The 18,844-nt window shown below is 38.1% G+C and overlaps 1 protein-coding gene across 1 annotated transcript; it reads left to right on the forward strand.

Annotated features, from left to right (window-relative positions):
• The first annotated feature begins 8,653 nt into the window (after positions 1 to 8,653).
• LOC128381876 (interferon a3-like) lies at positions 8,654 to 10,498 on the forward strand. Its single transcript, XM_053341898.1, has 5 exons — positions 8,654 to 8,785; positions 9,750 to 9,836; positions 9,966 to 10,115; positions 10,222 to 10,302; positions 10,400 to 10,498. Exons 1-5 carry the CDS (start codon positions 8,654 to 8,656, stop codon positions 10,496 to 10,498), a joined length of 549 nt encoding a protein of 182 aa, XP_053197873.1.
• Positions 10,499 to 18,844: the final 8,346 nt, after the last annotated feature.

The raw sequence follows: 18,844 nt of genomic DNA on the forward strand, positions 1-18,844 counted from the left end.
AAACCTCCTACTAAATGACTCACAACAATAAATATTAATACCTAGTAGAGTGGTCCACTGTAGTGTATAATAATAATACAAATAATGGTTCAGAATAAACAATCACAGATTTCTACACAGGACTCTAAGATACTTAATGAACCCTGAAGGAAAGATTATATATTAATGACAGAACTATCCAAAGTACATTAAAGCTGTTAAAATAAAACTATTTGAACCTGTTTGTCCCATCTCTAACAGACAGACTCACAATAATAATTTAAGTTGTATAAAATCATTTTTAGAAGAAAACAACCCATGAATTATTTATTTATTTTGAGGGGTGCTGAGTTCAAATTAAGAGGTGCTTGAGCCTAAAAAGGGTCTGTGTGTGTGTGTGTGTGTGTGTGTGTGTGTGGCATTACTCTAATTCACTTTTGTGTGCAGGGTCATAGAGTGGCAGGTTGTTCTTCTGTAGGGATTTGGACTATTTTAATAAATATATGATATATTACTTAATGTTCTCTTGCCTCTGACCCAGACGGGGTTAACAAAGGTGGTGGCAGAATTGCATTACTTTAAATACATCTTTAATAATAATTAAGATGCATTATTATGAGGCAGTTATTATTTGTACTACAGTCAAAAAAGTTTTTAATGTTTATTTGATTCCATTTCTTGCAGCTGCATTTTGCTGACTCACTGAACCATGACTAGCGAGTCCTGTTCATCACTAAAACAAAGGTTAAACTTCATGAGGAGGAGTCACTTAAATTATAAGTCAAGCTGTTTCTGTTCTGAGTCAGCATAAGACAGACTGAAGAGTATCTACACGAGAGGGTTGAGAAACTTCTGTAACGCAAGTAAAGACATATTTCTTTGTTTGTTTACTGTAATGTATAAACTTAATTACTGCATTACAGATACATGCAATGTGATAACACACAGCACTGATAATGCTGTTTGTCCTTAAGTTACCTTTTTTTCTTTTTGATATATATATAAATTGTGTTTAATATGGTTTTTATTTCAATATGTGAAATTGTAAGATTCATGATGTATCAGTATGTTAATCTAATTGTTGTCATATTCTATTTTTCAACCTTATATGTAAATATTTTAAGACTTATTACTATGTTTGTCCTTGTGTGGTTTTCTGTAATGGAGTGTAGTAAAATAGTCACATAAAAGATTAATTAAGGGTTAATTAATTAAACCCTGCACCATCCTGAGGGAACCATAACCTATCTATCTATCTATCTATCTATCTATAACTCCTATAAAACAACATAAAACACCTCTTCAAGTATATAGTGTTAACTTACAGACTCAACCCCCTGACTACCCAGTTGTTATTCCAAATTATATAAAAAAAAGAATAAACTTTCTTTTTTTTTTAAAATCTGATATATTGCTTAAAAATGTTGTAAACAAGTATTACATCATGTTTGACTAATCCTACTAAAGGACAGCAAGCGTAGATTAAAGTAATGGTCAATTACACCTTTAATTCGAGACATCAAAAAAAAAAAAGTACAGTACAAGTAAAAGTACAGTACCATAAATTATGAATGAAATTCGCAGGAATCCTTTCACTCCGGGAGTGATGTGTGCGCTCATTTTCACTGTAGTGGGAAAGTGAAGAGGCGTTATACTTCCACTTTCATTTTCTCTTTCCTCCTGCTGCTGCCCGCCGGAAGTATGCCCTGAGTGAGTCTGACTTATCCATGATCAATGAACCATTATTGTTATTATTAGCAGTATTATTATTATTCTACTTCATTATCATTATTATTATTATTAGGCTATTAGTAGGCTATAGTAGTAGTTGTTGCTGTATCAGTAGCCTATTTCTTTTGCATTGTTCTTATTCATTTTAATACATGCACTAATTAAAGACTGCAGATTTAAATAAAAAAAAAATTTTAAAAAAGAGGTGATTACTGTATCAAAAGTGTATTAAAAATGAAGCATTCCTGGTCCCCAAAAAAAAAGGAAACAATGTAAATAAAATGAATAAATGTGGGAAAAAAATCCCGGTGAAAACATTTTTAAAAAAGGCGACTCGGATTTTATTAAATATACGATACGATGGTAATAACTCGCATTTATGTTCATATTTTGGCCCCAAAATGATCCTTACAACTACAAGTATCTTTAAAAATGAATGAGCTGTGTTTGTTTCGTTGCGGCCTTTCCTTTATTCTCTCAGAAGTTTTTCGCACTTTACGTCATATTATCGGGATATAATTTAACATTTATTAGCTTATAAGACATAAAGTTATATATAAGAACAATCATGAAACACCAATTCAAATCCGAAATATATGATATTCCTGGTTTATTATGGTTTTTACGCTATGAAAGCCGCTGGGTTTTTCCTGGACTGGCACTGAACGAGTATGGAAACCGAAAAAACGGTGCGCAGCGCTGCTTTAAAAGAGAGTCTGCATGGCTTCTCAAACATTCAAACGGGATCTTCTGGAGATATATCAACCTGCTCTACTACAACAAAGGAGTTTATACCTTTACGAAAAAGCCAGCGAAGAAAATGATGAATATGATCTGCCTTACTTTCCTTGTGCTCAGCCTGTGCGGCGCAAACTCTTCACCGGTCTGCAAAGTGGATGTAGATGAGTTCAGGAATATGCTCAACGTATCTCATCACCTACTCAATACAATGGTAAGTGTGCTTTTTAAAATGTTTTCTTTAAACAATGTGGCTTATAGTGATTTAGTCTTCTTATTGCATTGACTTTACTTATTTAAGACATTTATTTAATATGTGCTGCATGTTATTAATTCCACTACACACAGCACATCTGAGCTTAAATGGTGCCACAGTGCCAATTAAGACTTTTTAAAGTCTTCATTACTAATAATGATGAATACATGGTCAACTGTCAGTATCGATGAAAAACACCTGAACTTAGATTTTGGTGATTAATGGGAACACTTAACCTAACACAGCTGAAAATATTGGTTAGAAAAAAGTAGAATCAAATGTAATAAGTAACATTATTTTGTTTAAGTGATTGAAATAGTTACATTACTCATTACATCTTAACCCTCCTGTTGTCCTCGAGTCAAGGAAGGAAAGGAGGAAGCAAGGAAGGGAAGGAGGGAGGAAGTGAGGGAGGGAGGAAGGAAGAAGGAAGGAGGGAGGGCGGAAGGAAGGGAGGAAAAGAAAGGAAGGAGGGAGGAAGGAAGAAGGAAGGAGGGAGGGCGGAAGGAAGGAAAGAAGGTAAGACGGAGGGAGGAAAGAAAGAGAGAAGGAGGGAGGAAGGAAGGAAGGACGGAGGAAGGAAGGGAGGAAGGACAGAAGGAAGGGAGGAAGGAAGGAACAGTCAAAACAGACAGGGTTAGGGTTTGACCCGGGAGGACGACAGGAGGGTTAAACAGGTTTCAGATTAGTAGATATTACATTTACCCAACTCTGTTTATTGTGTGCTGCAGATTACTCATTCCACCGTAACCACCATGGATGATGAACTGGAGGAGGACTTCCCTCATGAGCTGTACCAGGAGGAGTTTAAAGAACCAGTAAGTCATCCTGAAATGAGAAAAGTGGGGTTTGAGAGTTTTTGAGGACTGTAGACCTGAATTCTTTCCTCAAAAGACCCAAAAAATCCTCGTCCTCCCGGGTCAAATTGACCCCGTCTGTTTTGACTGTTACTTCTTTCCTCCTTCCTTCCTTCCGTCTGTCCTTGCTCCCTCCCTCCTTCTCTCTTTCCTCCCTTCCTTATTTCCTTCCTCCATGCCCCTTTCTTCCTTCCTTATGTCCTTTGGTCCTTCTTTCCTTCCCTCTTTCCTTCCTTCCTCCCTCCTTCTCACTTTCTTTCCTCCCCATTCTTTCGGTTTTTCCTCCCTTCCTCTTTTCTTTTCTCCGTCCCTCCTTCCTTCTTTCCTCCCTCCCTCCCTCTTATCTTCCTCCCTTCCTTCTTTCCTATATCCTCTTCTTTTCCTTCCTCCCTTCCTTCTTTCCTTTCCTCCCTTCCTTCCATCCTCCCTTCCTCTTTTCATTTCCCCCTCCCGCCTTCCTTCCTTTCCTTCCTTCCTCCCTCCTTTCCTTCCTTGACTCGAGGACAACAGGAGGGTTAAAGTCACTTTTTATGAACAGCTGAACTAAAATATTTTTAGAAAGTAATGTAAAATATTTCCTCTTTTTTTTGGTTTATTCTGGGTCTCATGAAGATCAGCCATCAAAGAAAATGTTTTTTTTCTTCTCTCAAATGTAAAAAAGGGGTCAAATTAGACCCTGAACAGTATGTAAAGGTTAAACTAATTCCTTATTTATTTCTATGTGCATTGATTTTGCAAAATTATTAATAAGGACCCAAAAAACCTACTACTAATGTTTGCAATAGCCATACAATGCAGTAAAGTTCAGTTCAGTTCTGCACATGTAAAAAAATGTCTCTGGGTTTAATACATGATTTATTTTATTTCCTTTTCCAGGTTGAAAAGCGTGTTGTCTTCATCAAGCAGGTCCTGCATAAGGTCTCTAAGCTGCTGGAGAAGAATCACACCTCTGCACCATGGGATGAACAGAAAGTCCATAACTTTCACAACACACTGGAAAGGCTGGCTCATGAACTGAAACACTGTGTAAGTATACAAACCATGCAAGTGCTATTTAAAAGCCTATACTTGAGTTCAATTACATTAACAGGTAGATTTGTATTTTTTTAATAATATTTTTTTTTGCTTCTGATTCATGTAGAAAGGGAGCAACAACCATAACCTGACCATGCATTTCAAATCCCTCTCAGACCATATCACACAAAAGGTGAGTTACCTATCCCCATTTATTAACTTTGGTCTTAGATATGAGATACTGGGGTTGAACGCCTCCAGCATGTTTTAATAATAATAATAATACTAATAATCTTCTTCTGTCTGTAGGATCACAGCGCTGCAGTCTGGGAGGTCATCAGACAGGAAATCCGAACCCATCTATTCAACGTCGACCGGCTGGCTTCATCTCTAAAGACTAAGAACTGACAGAACGATTATTTATTTATTTATCTATTTACCTATTTATCTATTTAGTTAGTTAGTTGGTTATTTATTCATTTATTTATTTATTTATTTTCCCGGTCATTTATTTATTAAGATATTTATTAAGTTATTTATTAAATTGTCTGTGTATTTATTAGTTGAGTTGAGCTTAGTGAACATTTCATAGGTCCAGTCCACGTGCCGATGTGCCCTTGGGCGAGATATTCAAAACCAAAATTGCGCCCGTTGCCGACGGTGTGTGAATGGTTAATTTCCTCCTGATGAGCAGCTTGGCACCCTGCGTGGTATAGCTCCTGCCATCAGTGTATGAATGGATGTGTGTGAATGTATGAATGAGATATGTAATGTGAAAGTGCTTTGATTGCTCATAACGACCAGAAAAGCACAAAATACAGACTGATAACTTGACTTGATTATGTATGTTTCTATATGTATTTTTTTACCTTTTATATCTCATGTTATATAACCAATAAAAAGAATCATTTTGCCTTTAAATTGAAATGTTTCTGTTGCTTTTTTTGGTAAATTTGATTCCTGGACTAGATCTCCAGGAGTCTGTAAAGCTTTAGATGTACTCCACATCATTTGGGTCTATTTGATTTATTATTGTGGGAAATAAAAATATGAATATTGGAATAATAGTCACTATTCAATGAGGTATTTTGAAGTCAGCGTCTCTTTAATTCAGCAACATGAAGCACCTGTGTAAGAGAAGCTTTCCAGACTGGAGGGGAAACAGTACTTTTATTCTCCAGGCTGGTTCCGTCATGAGCGGTTATCTCTTCAAGGTTAAAAACTCCCATCTAAGCATATTTTATAACATATATTGGTCCAAACAGGAACTTTGAAGAGGGAGCTATGTGAGAAAATTACAGATAAGCACACTCTTGTCCTTGAGTCAAGGAAGGAAGGGAGGAAGGGAGGAAGAAGGAAGGAAGGGAGGAAGAAGGGAGGAAGGAGGGAAGGAAGGGAGGAAAGGAAAGGAAAGAAGAAAGGGAGGAAGGAAAGGAAGGATGGAGGAAATAAGGAAGGAAGGGAGCGAGGGAGAAAGGAAAAGAGGAAGGGAGGAAGGAAAGGAAGGAAGGAAGGAGGGAAGGAAAGAAGGAGGGAGGGAGCATCAGCATGATAGACCCCCCCCCCCCCCCCCCCCATGGAGTCCAGTGGTGGTGGTGGCTGATGACTTTGATCGATCTATCTCAGGCCAAATAACAACAAAGTCATCTTGAGGCTGAAACTGATCAGGCTGATGAAGTTGAAGTGATGCATTGAGGAATCTGAAGACTGGGTGGTGATGAGGAAGGTGGTGGGTCATGCAAAACAGCATCAAGAAAGCAACTGAGCAGAGAGGGAGAACATTTAAAAAGACAGCTGCAATATGATGAAGGTGTGTCACCGTGCTATTGGTTAGGCTTGACCAGCTGATGTGAACAGCTGATGTGTCAATTGATGCTCCAGAAATAACAGCAAGTAAGATATGAGCTTTGAAAAATCAGTATGATCTGTGAGAAGGATCAGAATGACGTGAGCATACAAAAAGGTGGTCTTCCTGTCTGAACTTTTGCTATAGCTTCATGTGTGTAATATTGTGTGAAATCTGACAAATTGCCTCAAGTGATGTCACTGGAGTCAGAAAATTGAAAAATCAGTAGGAGCTGTGAGAAGGATCAGAATGACGTGAGCATACAAAAAGGTGGTCTTCCTGTTTGAACTTTGGCTAAGCTTCATGTAGTGGAGGCAACATGTGAATACACACATAACAGTTGCTGCGGTTGTATGAATCAGCAACATACTTAGCATATAGATACCAAAAATTAAGTGTATAAACAGTTGGATGGGCTATAGCTTATAGCAGAAGAGGTTGCAGTCAAACACATATCATCTGTATGAGTGCTGTAATCAATGGATCTAGATTCAATAAACGTGTAATTGAGGAAACGTGACTGGAGAAAACAGAATTGTGATGCATAAGCGCGCGGGTGGTAGAGTGGTTAGGAGCACGAGCCATGTGAGCAGCGGACCCCGGTTCGAGACCCGGCCTGCGGACCTTTCATAGTCACACACCCCTTTCTCTCCCGCAATTTCCTGTCTCTCTAATACATAAAATAAAATAACGCCAGAAAAAAACAAAAATAATATATATATAAATAAAACTAAAAAGTTCGGGGGACATGCCAAGGGGCCCCTGGATGTACCCCTAGATGTATGCAGCCCTGATCAGTGGGATATATTAGGCAGCAAGTGGTCAGTCAGTTCTTGAGGAAGAAAAAAATGGGCAGAAGTTACCTGAGTGACTTTGACAAGTGCCAAATTATGATGGTTATAGAGGACGGGGGGAGACAGAGCATCTCCAAAACTGCAGGTGTTGTGGGGCGTTTCCAGTTTGAAGTGGAGTCATGGTATCACAGAAGAGTTACTGCAACACAAACTGCTGAAAAACGTTCATTCAGGCTATAATTGACGTGTCAGAAAACCCAAATCACAGGTGGTTTCTGTTTTTAAATTAGTATTTTTGATTTGTGGTATGTGTGGTATATTTGTGCTATATTTTTCCTAAGCTTAAACGACATGTGAGTCATATTAAGTTATTAATAATGCAGCACTGTATAAGCAGCTATAGGCTACGTGGTGAAAGCGGCAGCGATCATGAATGAGCGTCAGTTTCATTTTCTCTTTGTCGGACTTTCCCGTTCACTGCGCTGGAAGGAGGTGTTGCATCATGCCTGCTTTATCAATGGAAGATTATTAGTCTGTTATCCGTCCACACTGAAATTATGATGCAATCCCAACACTTTTTGTTTTTTCTTCTTTTTTTTATTGCATTTTTCCGTCGCACCTAGGCGATGACGTAACTGAAAAAGAAAAGCAAAAACACTGTAAAATAATAAAAAATTGTGAACAAAAATATTTATGTATATAACCTAAAAATAATTACTATGACAGGAAGGTAAAAAAAATGTTGAGTGACAACACATTTATAGACCCATAGACCTAATTTATAATATCCATATGTATCCCACCTTTGATGTTAATATGCTGTAATTTATAATTTTATTTAACTTTTTTTTTTATTGTTTCTCAATTATATATGTTGTTACTCGTTTTAGAAAGTGATATATAATTAAAGGTTTTGAAAAATCTCAATTATAGTCCTCTAGAATTGTGCCATAATTTCCAATATAGGCTATATCTAATACTGAGCTATGCCAATATTATCAATAGTAAAAAAATAAAAATAAAAAGTTTGATTTGAAGTTTTATTTTGAAGGTATTCTAAAACATGCAGTGTCTTTCATATTAGGCCAATCCTATATAGCAGATTGATTTTAGGCTATTTAATACGTCGCTAATGTTTTGTTTTTTAACTTTGCTGTGATTTTTTATTTTTATTGATTCAGGGTCAATCAATAAATTCAAATATGAAAGCCTCATTTCGACTTTTCAAACGCGTGAAGCCCGCGCAGGTCGTGTCCAGAGTTTCCCATACAGGTGTTTGGAAACAGAAAAAAGGCGCGCGCTGCTCATATAAAGCGAGGCGCTGCAGGTGTGATCAGACAGTCACAACACTTCACCTGGACTATAGGAGACATCTGAATCTGCTCTACTCTACAGAAGTTTATACCTTTTATTTTTTGGAATAATAATAATAATGACGATGATGAACAGGATCCTCTTTGCTTGCCTGCTGCTCAGCTTGTTCAGCGGAGGCTCCTCACTGAGCTGCAGATGGTTGGATCATAAATTCAGACAGTACAATGAGAAGTGTTTGGAGCTGCTGGATGCGATGGTAAGTTTGCTGGTTTCAAATATGGCTTACACTAGTTTAGTATATTAGTCTTCTTATTGGACTCACTTTACTTAACCTTCCTGTCGTCCTCCCGGGTCAAATTGGCCCTGTCTGTTTTGACTGTTCCTTCTTTCCTTTCTTTTCCCTTTCTTACTTCCTTCCTTTTTTCCTCCTTCCCTCCTTCCTTCCTCCCTCCTTTTCTTCCTTCCCACCTTCCTTACTCCCTCCTTTCCTTCCTTCCTTCCTTCCCTCCCTCCTTCCCTCCTTTCCTTCCTCCCTTTCTTTCCTTCCTTTCCTTCCTTCCTCCCTTCTTTCTTTCTTTCCTTCCTTCCTCCCTTTCTTCCTTCCTTCATTCCTCTGTCCTCCCTTCTTTCCCCCCTTCTTTCCTTTCCTTCCTTCCCTCCCTCCTTCCTGCCTTCCTTCCTCCCACCTTTCCTTCCTTCCTTCTTCCTCCCTCCTTCCCTTCCTTCTTCCTCCTTTCCATCCTTGACTTGAGGACAACAGGAGGGTTAATTAAGACATTTGTTTATTAACAGTGTTGTGGAGAGTAACTAGATTTTGCTCAGGGGGGTTTTTTCCTCACTTTTAAAAAATATTTAACATGTTACTAAATATATATATTGCTGTTTTTAATTATTTGATATTAATATTTTTTAAATATTTAGTAAATAAATCATGATGTGGGCTTATTTGGAGCACACGTGGGCTTAATTGGAGTCACTGTACCAATTAAACTAACTTTATTCATCAAATATCTTTATTTTATATTCCAAAAATCAAATCAAATGAGAGATAAATGTTGCTTTATAAGAGAGATAATAGTCAGTATCCATGAAAAACACATGAACTTAGATTTTGGGATTTTGTGACATTACTTATTATATTTTAAATAGAGTAACTAGTAATCTGTTGCCTATTACATTTCCAAAGTAACCTTCCCAACCCTGTTTATTGTGTGCAGCAGGTTAATAATTCCACTAAACCCAGTGAGGATGATGAACTGGATGTGGACTTCCCTCATGATCTGTACAACCAGACCTCCAAAGCATCAGTAAGTCATCCTGAAATGAGATCAATGTCTGTCCTGAGAAAAGTGGAGTCACTGTCAGCTGTCCAACAAAAAAAAAAAAGTGACACGAATTGTAATATGTGCCTATTTTTTTTCCCCCCCTCCTTCCAGACTCGGCATCGTCTTGTCTTCATCGTGCAGGTCCTGAAGGAAGTCTTTAAGCTGTTGGAGAAGAATCACAGCTTGGCATCATGGGAGGAGCAGTCAGTGGAAAACTTCCTCAATCTTGTGATTAGGCAGACTCATGAACTGAGACACTGTGTAAGTATACAGACCGAGAAGTACTTCCTAAAATCCCCCTAGAGTAAAATTAGATTAGCAGTTTTAATGAATGAATTAATATAATTTTTGCTTCTGATTCATGCAGATTGGGAGCCACATCCACAAGTGGAAAAATGATGACCTGGCCAAATATTTCCATACTCTTTCAAACCATATCACGAAAATGGTGAGTTATCTTTCCCCATTCATTCACTGTGGTTGGACGCCTCCAGCATGTTTTAATAATAATAATAATACTAATAATAATAATCTTCTGTCTGTAGGGCCACAGTGCTGAAGTCTGGGAGCTGATCAGAGAGGAAATCCAACTGCATTTATTCAGAGTCCACCAGCTGGCTTCATCTCTAATGACCAACAACTGAAATCTGTCTCTGTGTTAAATTATTTCTTTACATGTAGTTTATTTATTTATTTTCCTATTTAATTATTTATTACTGTATTTATTTGTCGGTTTATTTATTGACTTGTTGGTATATTTATTAGTTGAATGGTTGTATGTTGATTATTTAAGTTTGAGCAAAATGAAATTGATTTTTACATTTTTTTTTTTACATGTTATAGGCCTATATCTCATGTTATAGCCACAAAGAAAGTCAAAAGGAAGTATTTTTGAATTTTGATTTTATTTAAAAATTGATTTGATGATGTTTTAGATCAATATTTGATCATAATGCGGTATGCTTACACTGACAGCAGATAGAAGAGTAAATGTAAGGCTGGATTACTAACCGGGAAATGAAGGTGTAAAAGTGAAGAAGGATCAAATGATTGGTTTGATCATTTTAATCCAAGATTGGTTATAATAAGATTTTTCCTTTTAACTGTGTCTAACTATCATTAGGAGGCTCTTCTTCTACCTTGTATTATGGGTAGAAGCTCTCAGTCTTGGGTGTGTGGGCCAAAGTAAGGCGTCAAACGTTTGTGTCTTCTTGTAAATATGTTGTTTTTTATTTGTAATTTATATGAAACTTCAATAAAAAAAATTATTTAAATTAAAAAAAGCAAGGTGTCAAGAAATCCTATGTCCTATGGCTCTGACTCTGGGGATGCATGACCAGTGTAAGATGTATTTATATGCAAATATATGTTCTCATGGTCATTTTCTATCGGGTAAAATGATATTAACTGATTATCTGATATCTGATCAATCACAGCTGATGTCTTTGTTCCCTTAGACACTTTAATATTTTAGACTTGCTCTTTGCTTGTTGAGATGAGCTGAAGTCACTGTGTGTGTGTGCCGTCTCCTTATTGTACAAAAATAATTGTTTAATCTGTTTAAGCAGTGTTTTGTGTATTATTTTATACTCATGTTTTCAGACAACGGCAAGAGCCCAGGGGCCCCAGACACTTAAAGGCCCTAAAAAGCCCAGACCACATCATTTGGTTCAACATCATTTGATTAATCATGATTTTGTTATAAATTTTGTATATATAAATAATATTAACCATGAACCTGGAAGAGGGAATCTAGTTTTTACACCTGAAACGTTTTAATTTTTTTTTATTATTCTTAGGTCAAGGTATTATTCCAGGCTGCAACACACAGTTATTTTCATAATAAATGAAGGTCTCACAATTAGTTACTTGGTTAATTTTTTCAGTGTATAAAATGTCAGAAAAGCTTGGGCATTTTTGCTAAAAATATTTAACAAATTAAACAAGTCATCAAAATTGCCCCCCTCCAGTCAAAAGTGTGTTTTTCTTCTTTTTCCCTCTCAGATGTTTGATTTTCTCTGTGCAGAAAGATGTACGAGCAGAGTTTGACACTAGATGGCGTTGTTTAAACATTAATCTGCTGAAGGAGGAAATGCTTTTTTTTCTTCCGACACCACACAGTCACTTTAACAGCACACGCCTGATGAACACGCACACGCTTGCTCAGATTAACCCATCTGATCACACACAACAACATATATAATTATTTAAACATGTTTACACATAAACGCAGATGAAACTATAGCAAACAACAAAGTACATCCAATCCAGTCCACAATCAAAACTCATCTTACTGCCTTGAATCTAAATCAACATCATAGTCATTATCGTCACAAGTCAACACTCATATCAGACTGATGTGCAGAGCCGCGCGCGCATACACACACACACACACACACACACACACACACACACACACACACACACACACACAGCTGTGCAGTTAAATGAAAGGTAAGCAACACAACAGGCCTACTCCAGCCATACCACAGAAAATGACATGTAGGTTATGAAAAAAAACTGACTTACGTTAGTGGTCCTTGAGCTTCCCTAAAACCAGTCTGCGTCGCTCATTTTGCTGGATGAATTCCTTTGCAACAGCAGTCATGTCCACCTGTGCCAGAACATCCAGGTGTATGTGGCTGCACATCAAGTCATTAACCCTTCTCTGTGTCATAGTTGAACGCAGGTAAGGATACGGTGAAGTGTTGAGAAAGATCTTTCTGTAGTGACTGGGATCTTGAAAAACAGTTTCAACAGTTTGTGCACTTCTTTGGCCACAGGGACAGCATTCATGGCTTCACTTATAAGCCTTACTGATGTGTTTTTACACTTAGTTTGAATCCCTGATGTCTTTATGGTGTCTGGCTCAACTGTGCACTTCTGTCTCTTCATTTTCGCAGGTAATGCAGCCAGTGGTTTGGCAGGTTCCCGCCTTTAGCTCGCGACGCTCACATATGACGTAGTTGATAATCAATCAATCAATCAATCAATCTTTATTTGTATAGCGCCAAATCACAACAAAGTTATCTCAAGGCACTTTACACATAGAGTAGGTCTAAACCGAACTCTTCAGGTTTTAACTTTAAAGAGACCCAACATTCCCACATGAGACACAGTGGCGAGAAAAAACTCCCTTTTAACAGGAAGAAACCTCAGAACCAGACTCAGAAGTGGGCGGACATCTGCCTCGACTGGTTGGGGTTGAGAGGAGAGAAAGGAAGGATAGAGGAGAGAGGCACCGTGAAAATCAACAATGTAGCCAGAAGGTCCGGGACTGGAATCCGTCATCCGGACGTCTACAGGCCCAGATTACCTGTAAGACCAGAAAGCAGAGCCAGAAACCAGGAACCAGAAAGACAACTCCGGGGAAGAAGTTTAGGTTATTGAATACATTAATAGAACATAAGTGTTAATGAATATAGATGGATAGATAGAGAGAGAGAGAGGGAGGAGGAGAGAGAGGCCCAGTGATAAACAATACACACTAATTTCAAATCAAAATGCAGCAGTCAGTGGGAGTTTTTATCGTCCGCAGTTGGTGAGAGTGAGAGAGTGAGTGAAGGTGTGTGGTGACTAGTATTGTTTGGCTCGTAAAACCACAGATACAATTTAGGCTTTTATTCATAGGCTATAAAATAGTTTGTCAGAGTACACAAGTTACACGGGCCGTGGCCCCCCTACTAAAACACACATTGTAATCAACACCGCACCTTGCTGGACAAACATGAAAAAGGAGATGATCTCACATTTAGCATCTCGATCATTTACTTATTAATATTCATGCCTAAAACGGACACAAAGTACTCATTAGCATTTTCCAGTAATTTATGTGAAGTAATCTGGATGTTACGCACTAATGCTGCATTTATTAGAGGACAAATATCAGTGAAAGCAGGACCAGTAGAATTTAAAATAATTTTATAGTGAGGTCGTCTTTGATCTCTGCAGTCATAAATATGTAGCGTCCACCTCTGAGGATCTCTCTATTCTGATTATTCTGATTAAAACATATTAATAATACAACTGTACTCTATTGTGCAATTCTGTCAATGTGACAATACAACTGAATCTTGAGCTTTGAAATTCAAATATCCAAACATGGACAAAGCAAAACAAGTACAATTAATACAAGCTGTTTAAAGAAATCTCCCTTCTCTGATCAGCAGGCAGAGGCCATGATCCAGCTGTTAGATACTGATGGAGATGAAGACTTTTTTTTTTAATAAAGTTTTGCACTCTTTACTGCACTGGCGTATAGTCGCCACTAGGGGTCAGCAGTTTATAACTCTACATTAAACACACACTTTACAAAGCTGGATCCTATCCCTTTGTATCATGAATAGAAATGTAAACAGCTGCTTTCTATGTTATGTCTGATGCCTGAATAGCTTGTCCACCTGGTTTTTTTAAAGGTTGATAGCAGCAGAAAAAGCTGCAAATGTACTATAATCGTAATGTAAACACAACCTGCAGCTGTGTTATATGTTAAGATAGTTGGAGAAGTGCAACAGTTTGAACCTGTTTTTTTTTTTAAGTGGTGGTTTAGTCTTTAAGTAAACTTAAAATGTCCAGTAGTGGAAATTGTGTAATGGACTTGCAAGAGAATTTAATTTATTAATCCTGAAAGCCAGTGGCGGAAGAAGTATTTATATACTTTAAGTACCAAGACAGCAAAGTAAAAATACTCCATTACAAGTAAAAGTCCTGCGTTGAGATCCTACTAAAGTAAAAGTACACACTGGAAGTATTATGAGCTCGATGCAGTTAAAGTGTTACAGTAAAAGTAGTGGTTTGGTCCCTCTGATATATTATTATATATGACATCATTAGATTATTAATAGTGAAGCATCAGTGTTAGAGCAGCATGTTACTGTTGTAGCTGCTGGAGGTGGAGCTAGTTTACACTACTTTATATACAGTTAGCTAGTTTAGTCCAGCGGTTCCCAACCTTGGGGTGGGGCCCCTCCAAAGGGTCACCAGATATGAGGTGGTGAGATGATTAATGGGAGAGGAAAGTACCTCAAAATCAGTTCTTGTGTTAATGTACTTTCACCACTGCTGAAATCTAACATTTCAGTTTCCACATCATCCACCGGGAGCTTCAAGCATATTTGAGCTGTTTGTTTTGCACTGACAGCTTCACACTTTGCAAATTTTTCACTCATCTTACAAATTGATCATTTGTTCTCATCCCGACACGCATCTGCTCGTACTCTGGCCTGAGAAAAGGCCTTGTCTTGCAGGCTGGAGGCTCCATACTACCAACTGCAGCATGTAATTGTAACATCCTGCTGCCAGACATTTTGGCAGCGTTGCAAACCCTGACTCATGGCTTCGGTAACTCCCTAATGCAGCCCCCACCCTGACCACGCCACATCCACACATCTGGGCTCTATGTCTATATCCCTTCCCCACCTCACAGAGTCCTCAGACGTGGTTATGATGGTAAAGAAACTCAGGAGTTCATCTATGCACCAAAGTGCCACTATGGAGTGTGAAAGATAAGAGAGGCTCTGCATACCAGATGTACCCTCCCCTAAAGCCCCAAAGGCATAAAGAAACTGTCTGACCCCCAACTACTTAAATCAGAGGTAAACTGAAGAGGAGAATTATAGCCTACATAAAACATAATACCACTTATGCAAGAGTACAACAAAATAAGAGAATTAGATGTGGACTCTTAAAGATTAGAGCTCTGTCATGTAAAGCTGTATTAATAAATCATTTAATTTTAGACAATCATATTGATTTATTTTGTCTTACTGAAACTTGGCTGTGTCATGGAGAATATATCAGCTAAATGAATCCACTCCCATCACTCATATTAATACTCACAGTCCTTTAGACATTATCGGAGCCCATATGAGTGTTAAAGTCAGCTAATATTATTACTTTGTCCATACTAAGGACTGAATTTGAAAAACTCCAGGCATGCCTTAAAGACATAAACACCTGGATGACCTGCAATTTTCTTTTACTTAACTGAGGAAAAACTGCAGTTATTGTGCTTGGAAACACATTATCTACTGATGTAGCCACTCTGGATCAAGATATGTCCTTTAACTTCCAAAAATCAGGTAGAAAGATGATGATGCAGAAAAACTAATCCATGCATTTGTTACTTCTAGGGAGGATTATTGTGATTCATTATTATTAGGTTGCCCTAACAAGACTCTAAAGACTCTCCAGCTGGTCCAGAATGCAGCTGCACGCGTACTTATAAAAACTAGAAAGAGAGATCGTATTACTCCCATTTTAGCTTTGCTGCATTGGCTTCCCGTAAAGTCCAGAATAGAATATAAAATCCTTCTTCTCACTTTCAAAGCTCTTAATGGTCAGACGCAATCATATCTTAAAGAGCTCATACCTTATAAACCTACCAGAACACTAAGCTCCCAGCATGCAGGCTCACTTGTGGTTCCTATATCTCCAAAAGTAGAGTGGGAGGTAGAACTATTAGTTTTATCAGGCGCCTCAATTGTGTAACCATCTGCCAGATTTGGTAAGGGTGGCAGACACCCTCTCTACGTTTATAGGAGTAGGCTTAAAACTTTACTTTTTGATAAAGCTTATAGGTAGGAGTTGGTGGGTCTGTTAGAAGCTTTTTGTCCTCGCTTATATCTCACAGATTCCCGTAGAGGCCTGTCCTGCAATCAATGCATTCTGTCATATTTCTTTTACTATTATTGTTGTTGTTACTGTGCCGTTGTGTGTAACTCCTCTCTCTCTCTCAAGGCAGATGGCAGACACCCACTTAAGAGTCCAGATCTACTTGAGGTTTCTTCCTGTTAAAAGGGAGTTTTTCCTCACCGCTGTCGCCAAGTGCTTGTTCATGATGGGGGGAATGTTGGGTCTCTTTAATCCTCCTGTTGTGCTTGAGTCAAGGAAGGAAGGGAGGGAAGAAGGAAGGAAAGGAGGGAGGAAGGAAGGGAGGAAAGGAAAGGAAAGAAGGAGGGGAAGGGAGGAGGGAGGGAGAAAGGACAAGAGGAAGGGAGAGAAGGGAGGAAAGGAAGGGAGGAAGGAAAGAGAGAAGAAGGGAGGGAGGAAGGAAAGAAAGAAGAACAGAGGAAAGAAGGAAGGGAGGAAGGAGGGAGGAAAGAAAGAGAGAAGCAGGAAGGGAGGAAGGTAAGAAGGAAGGGAGGAAAGAGAGAGGAAGGAAAGAAGGAACAGTCAAAACAGATGGGGTCAATTTGACCCGGGAGGATGACAGGAAGGTTAAATAAAATTAAACAGTACGGTCTAGATCTGCTCTATTTGAAAAGTGCCTTGAGATAACCTTTGTTGTGGTTTGGCGCTATATAAATAAAAATGGAATTGAATTGAATCCTCTTCTAGGCTGTGGCTCAAGAAATAAGGGAGTATGAGGTCTTTTAGGTATCGGTGCAGTTTTCCAGAAGAGATAAGAAAAATATTTGTGGAGAAGTGATATATTTGAAGTTGTGCGTGGTTACTTTAGTTGTTGGCAGCTGTGTGTCAAAAATGAATGATTAACGCTTGATCTGAGTGTGTTGGTCTGCTAAAATTACAGAGGAGGCAATAGCTCACACCTGCTACCTGACTACATGTTTTCACTAAAAGCACCACTCTGGTTTAAAACAGACATAACAAATTCAATGATGATGGTCTTCAACTTTTGTAACACCTGTGTTCCTGTTTCCTATTGGACTTTTTTTCCAAAAGAGTTTTACTGACATTTTATTTTAGGAGCCATGATTTTCTTATAATTTGTTGCAAGTTTCCAGACAGAACTTGCATATTTTGGCACTAAAGAAAATGGAAATAAAGAGAGAGCCTTGAGCCAGTTGAGGATTACAAAGAGTGGATGATTTCCAGAACAACTGCTCCATTTTAACCCCAATGAATATTCATCCATTATCAATTATTCTTGTTATTATCCACATATCTTGAATTGTATGCTTCACTGTAGTTTCAAAAGTTTCATATATTCTGCACACTTAACCACTTCTTTCTTTCAGTTATATAGTTACATATCAGTTCCTTTCTAGGAAATTATACAAAACTCTGGCTTCTGTAAGTTTTAGCAGAGAACCAAGAAATAATCACAAACCAGCAGAGATAAAATCACAGTTACCTTTTATGCAGATTTTAAAAAGGTCAAAATCAAGAGTCAGAAATTGCACTATAAAGGTTTCCCCTTTTCCCCCTTTACATTTTGTAAATAAAAATACAATCCAGCCGACTGGATCACTTAAATCTGAATGTATCAATTCAGTATTATACAAAAAGTTTTAAATACACACATACAGAATATTCCCTGATTTGTAGTCTTTGGTTTCTTCCCTCCATCATAGACCTACAGTATGCCGTTGTTGCTAGTAATGCACTAAAGATATTATATTATAGATTTAATTGTACAGACAGTAAATCCGTGTTATTGAGGGTGTTAGTCAAGTTTTAGGTGAGTGGTGACAATAAATCCCCAGAACTTCGACCCTTCATTGTTGTGGCTCAGAGAGGAGTCCAGGTGTGGTGGCTGAAACTAGTAGATTCCTTTAGACGAGTCCTCGGCGACCGTCCCAAAAATCCAAACAGAGAGAAAAAGGCGGCTGATGTCCTCGTTTGTGTTGTTGTTGTTGTTGTGGAAACGTCCTGATTCGCCTCACGATGTATTAATCCAAACTACTGATTCACAGTAAAAAGGCACTGAAAGTTTAGCTGAGCCCACACAGTGTTGTGTTCATCACAGTGTGGCATCATATATAACATAAAAGTAAAAAGTACACTTGTGTGCTTTAAATGAAAATAATTGGGATGCAACAACAAAGACAAAATAAGTTAAGTCTCTTAAACTAAATACACTTTCAAATATTTGCCCCAGTGAACTTTTTCTTTGTAACCTTCCACAGTTAAACACACACAGACACAGAATAGACGGACTCAAAGAGAGAAAATAGTCTGAGTAAATGTCAGAATAGAACATGGCCACTGCCAGCAGTGCTCTGACCGTCTATTTAGGGCGGGGAGAC

The sequence above is a fragment of the Scomber japonicus genome, chromosome 20 (assembly GCF_027409825.1).
Source record: "Scomber japonicus isolate fScoJap1 chromosome 20, fScoJap1.pri, whole genome shotgun sequence".
In the NCBI taxonomy this organism is placed as follows: Eukaryota; Metazoa; Chordata; class Actinopteri; order Scombriformes; family Scombridae; genus Scomber; species Scomber japonicus.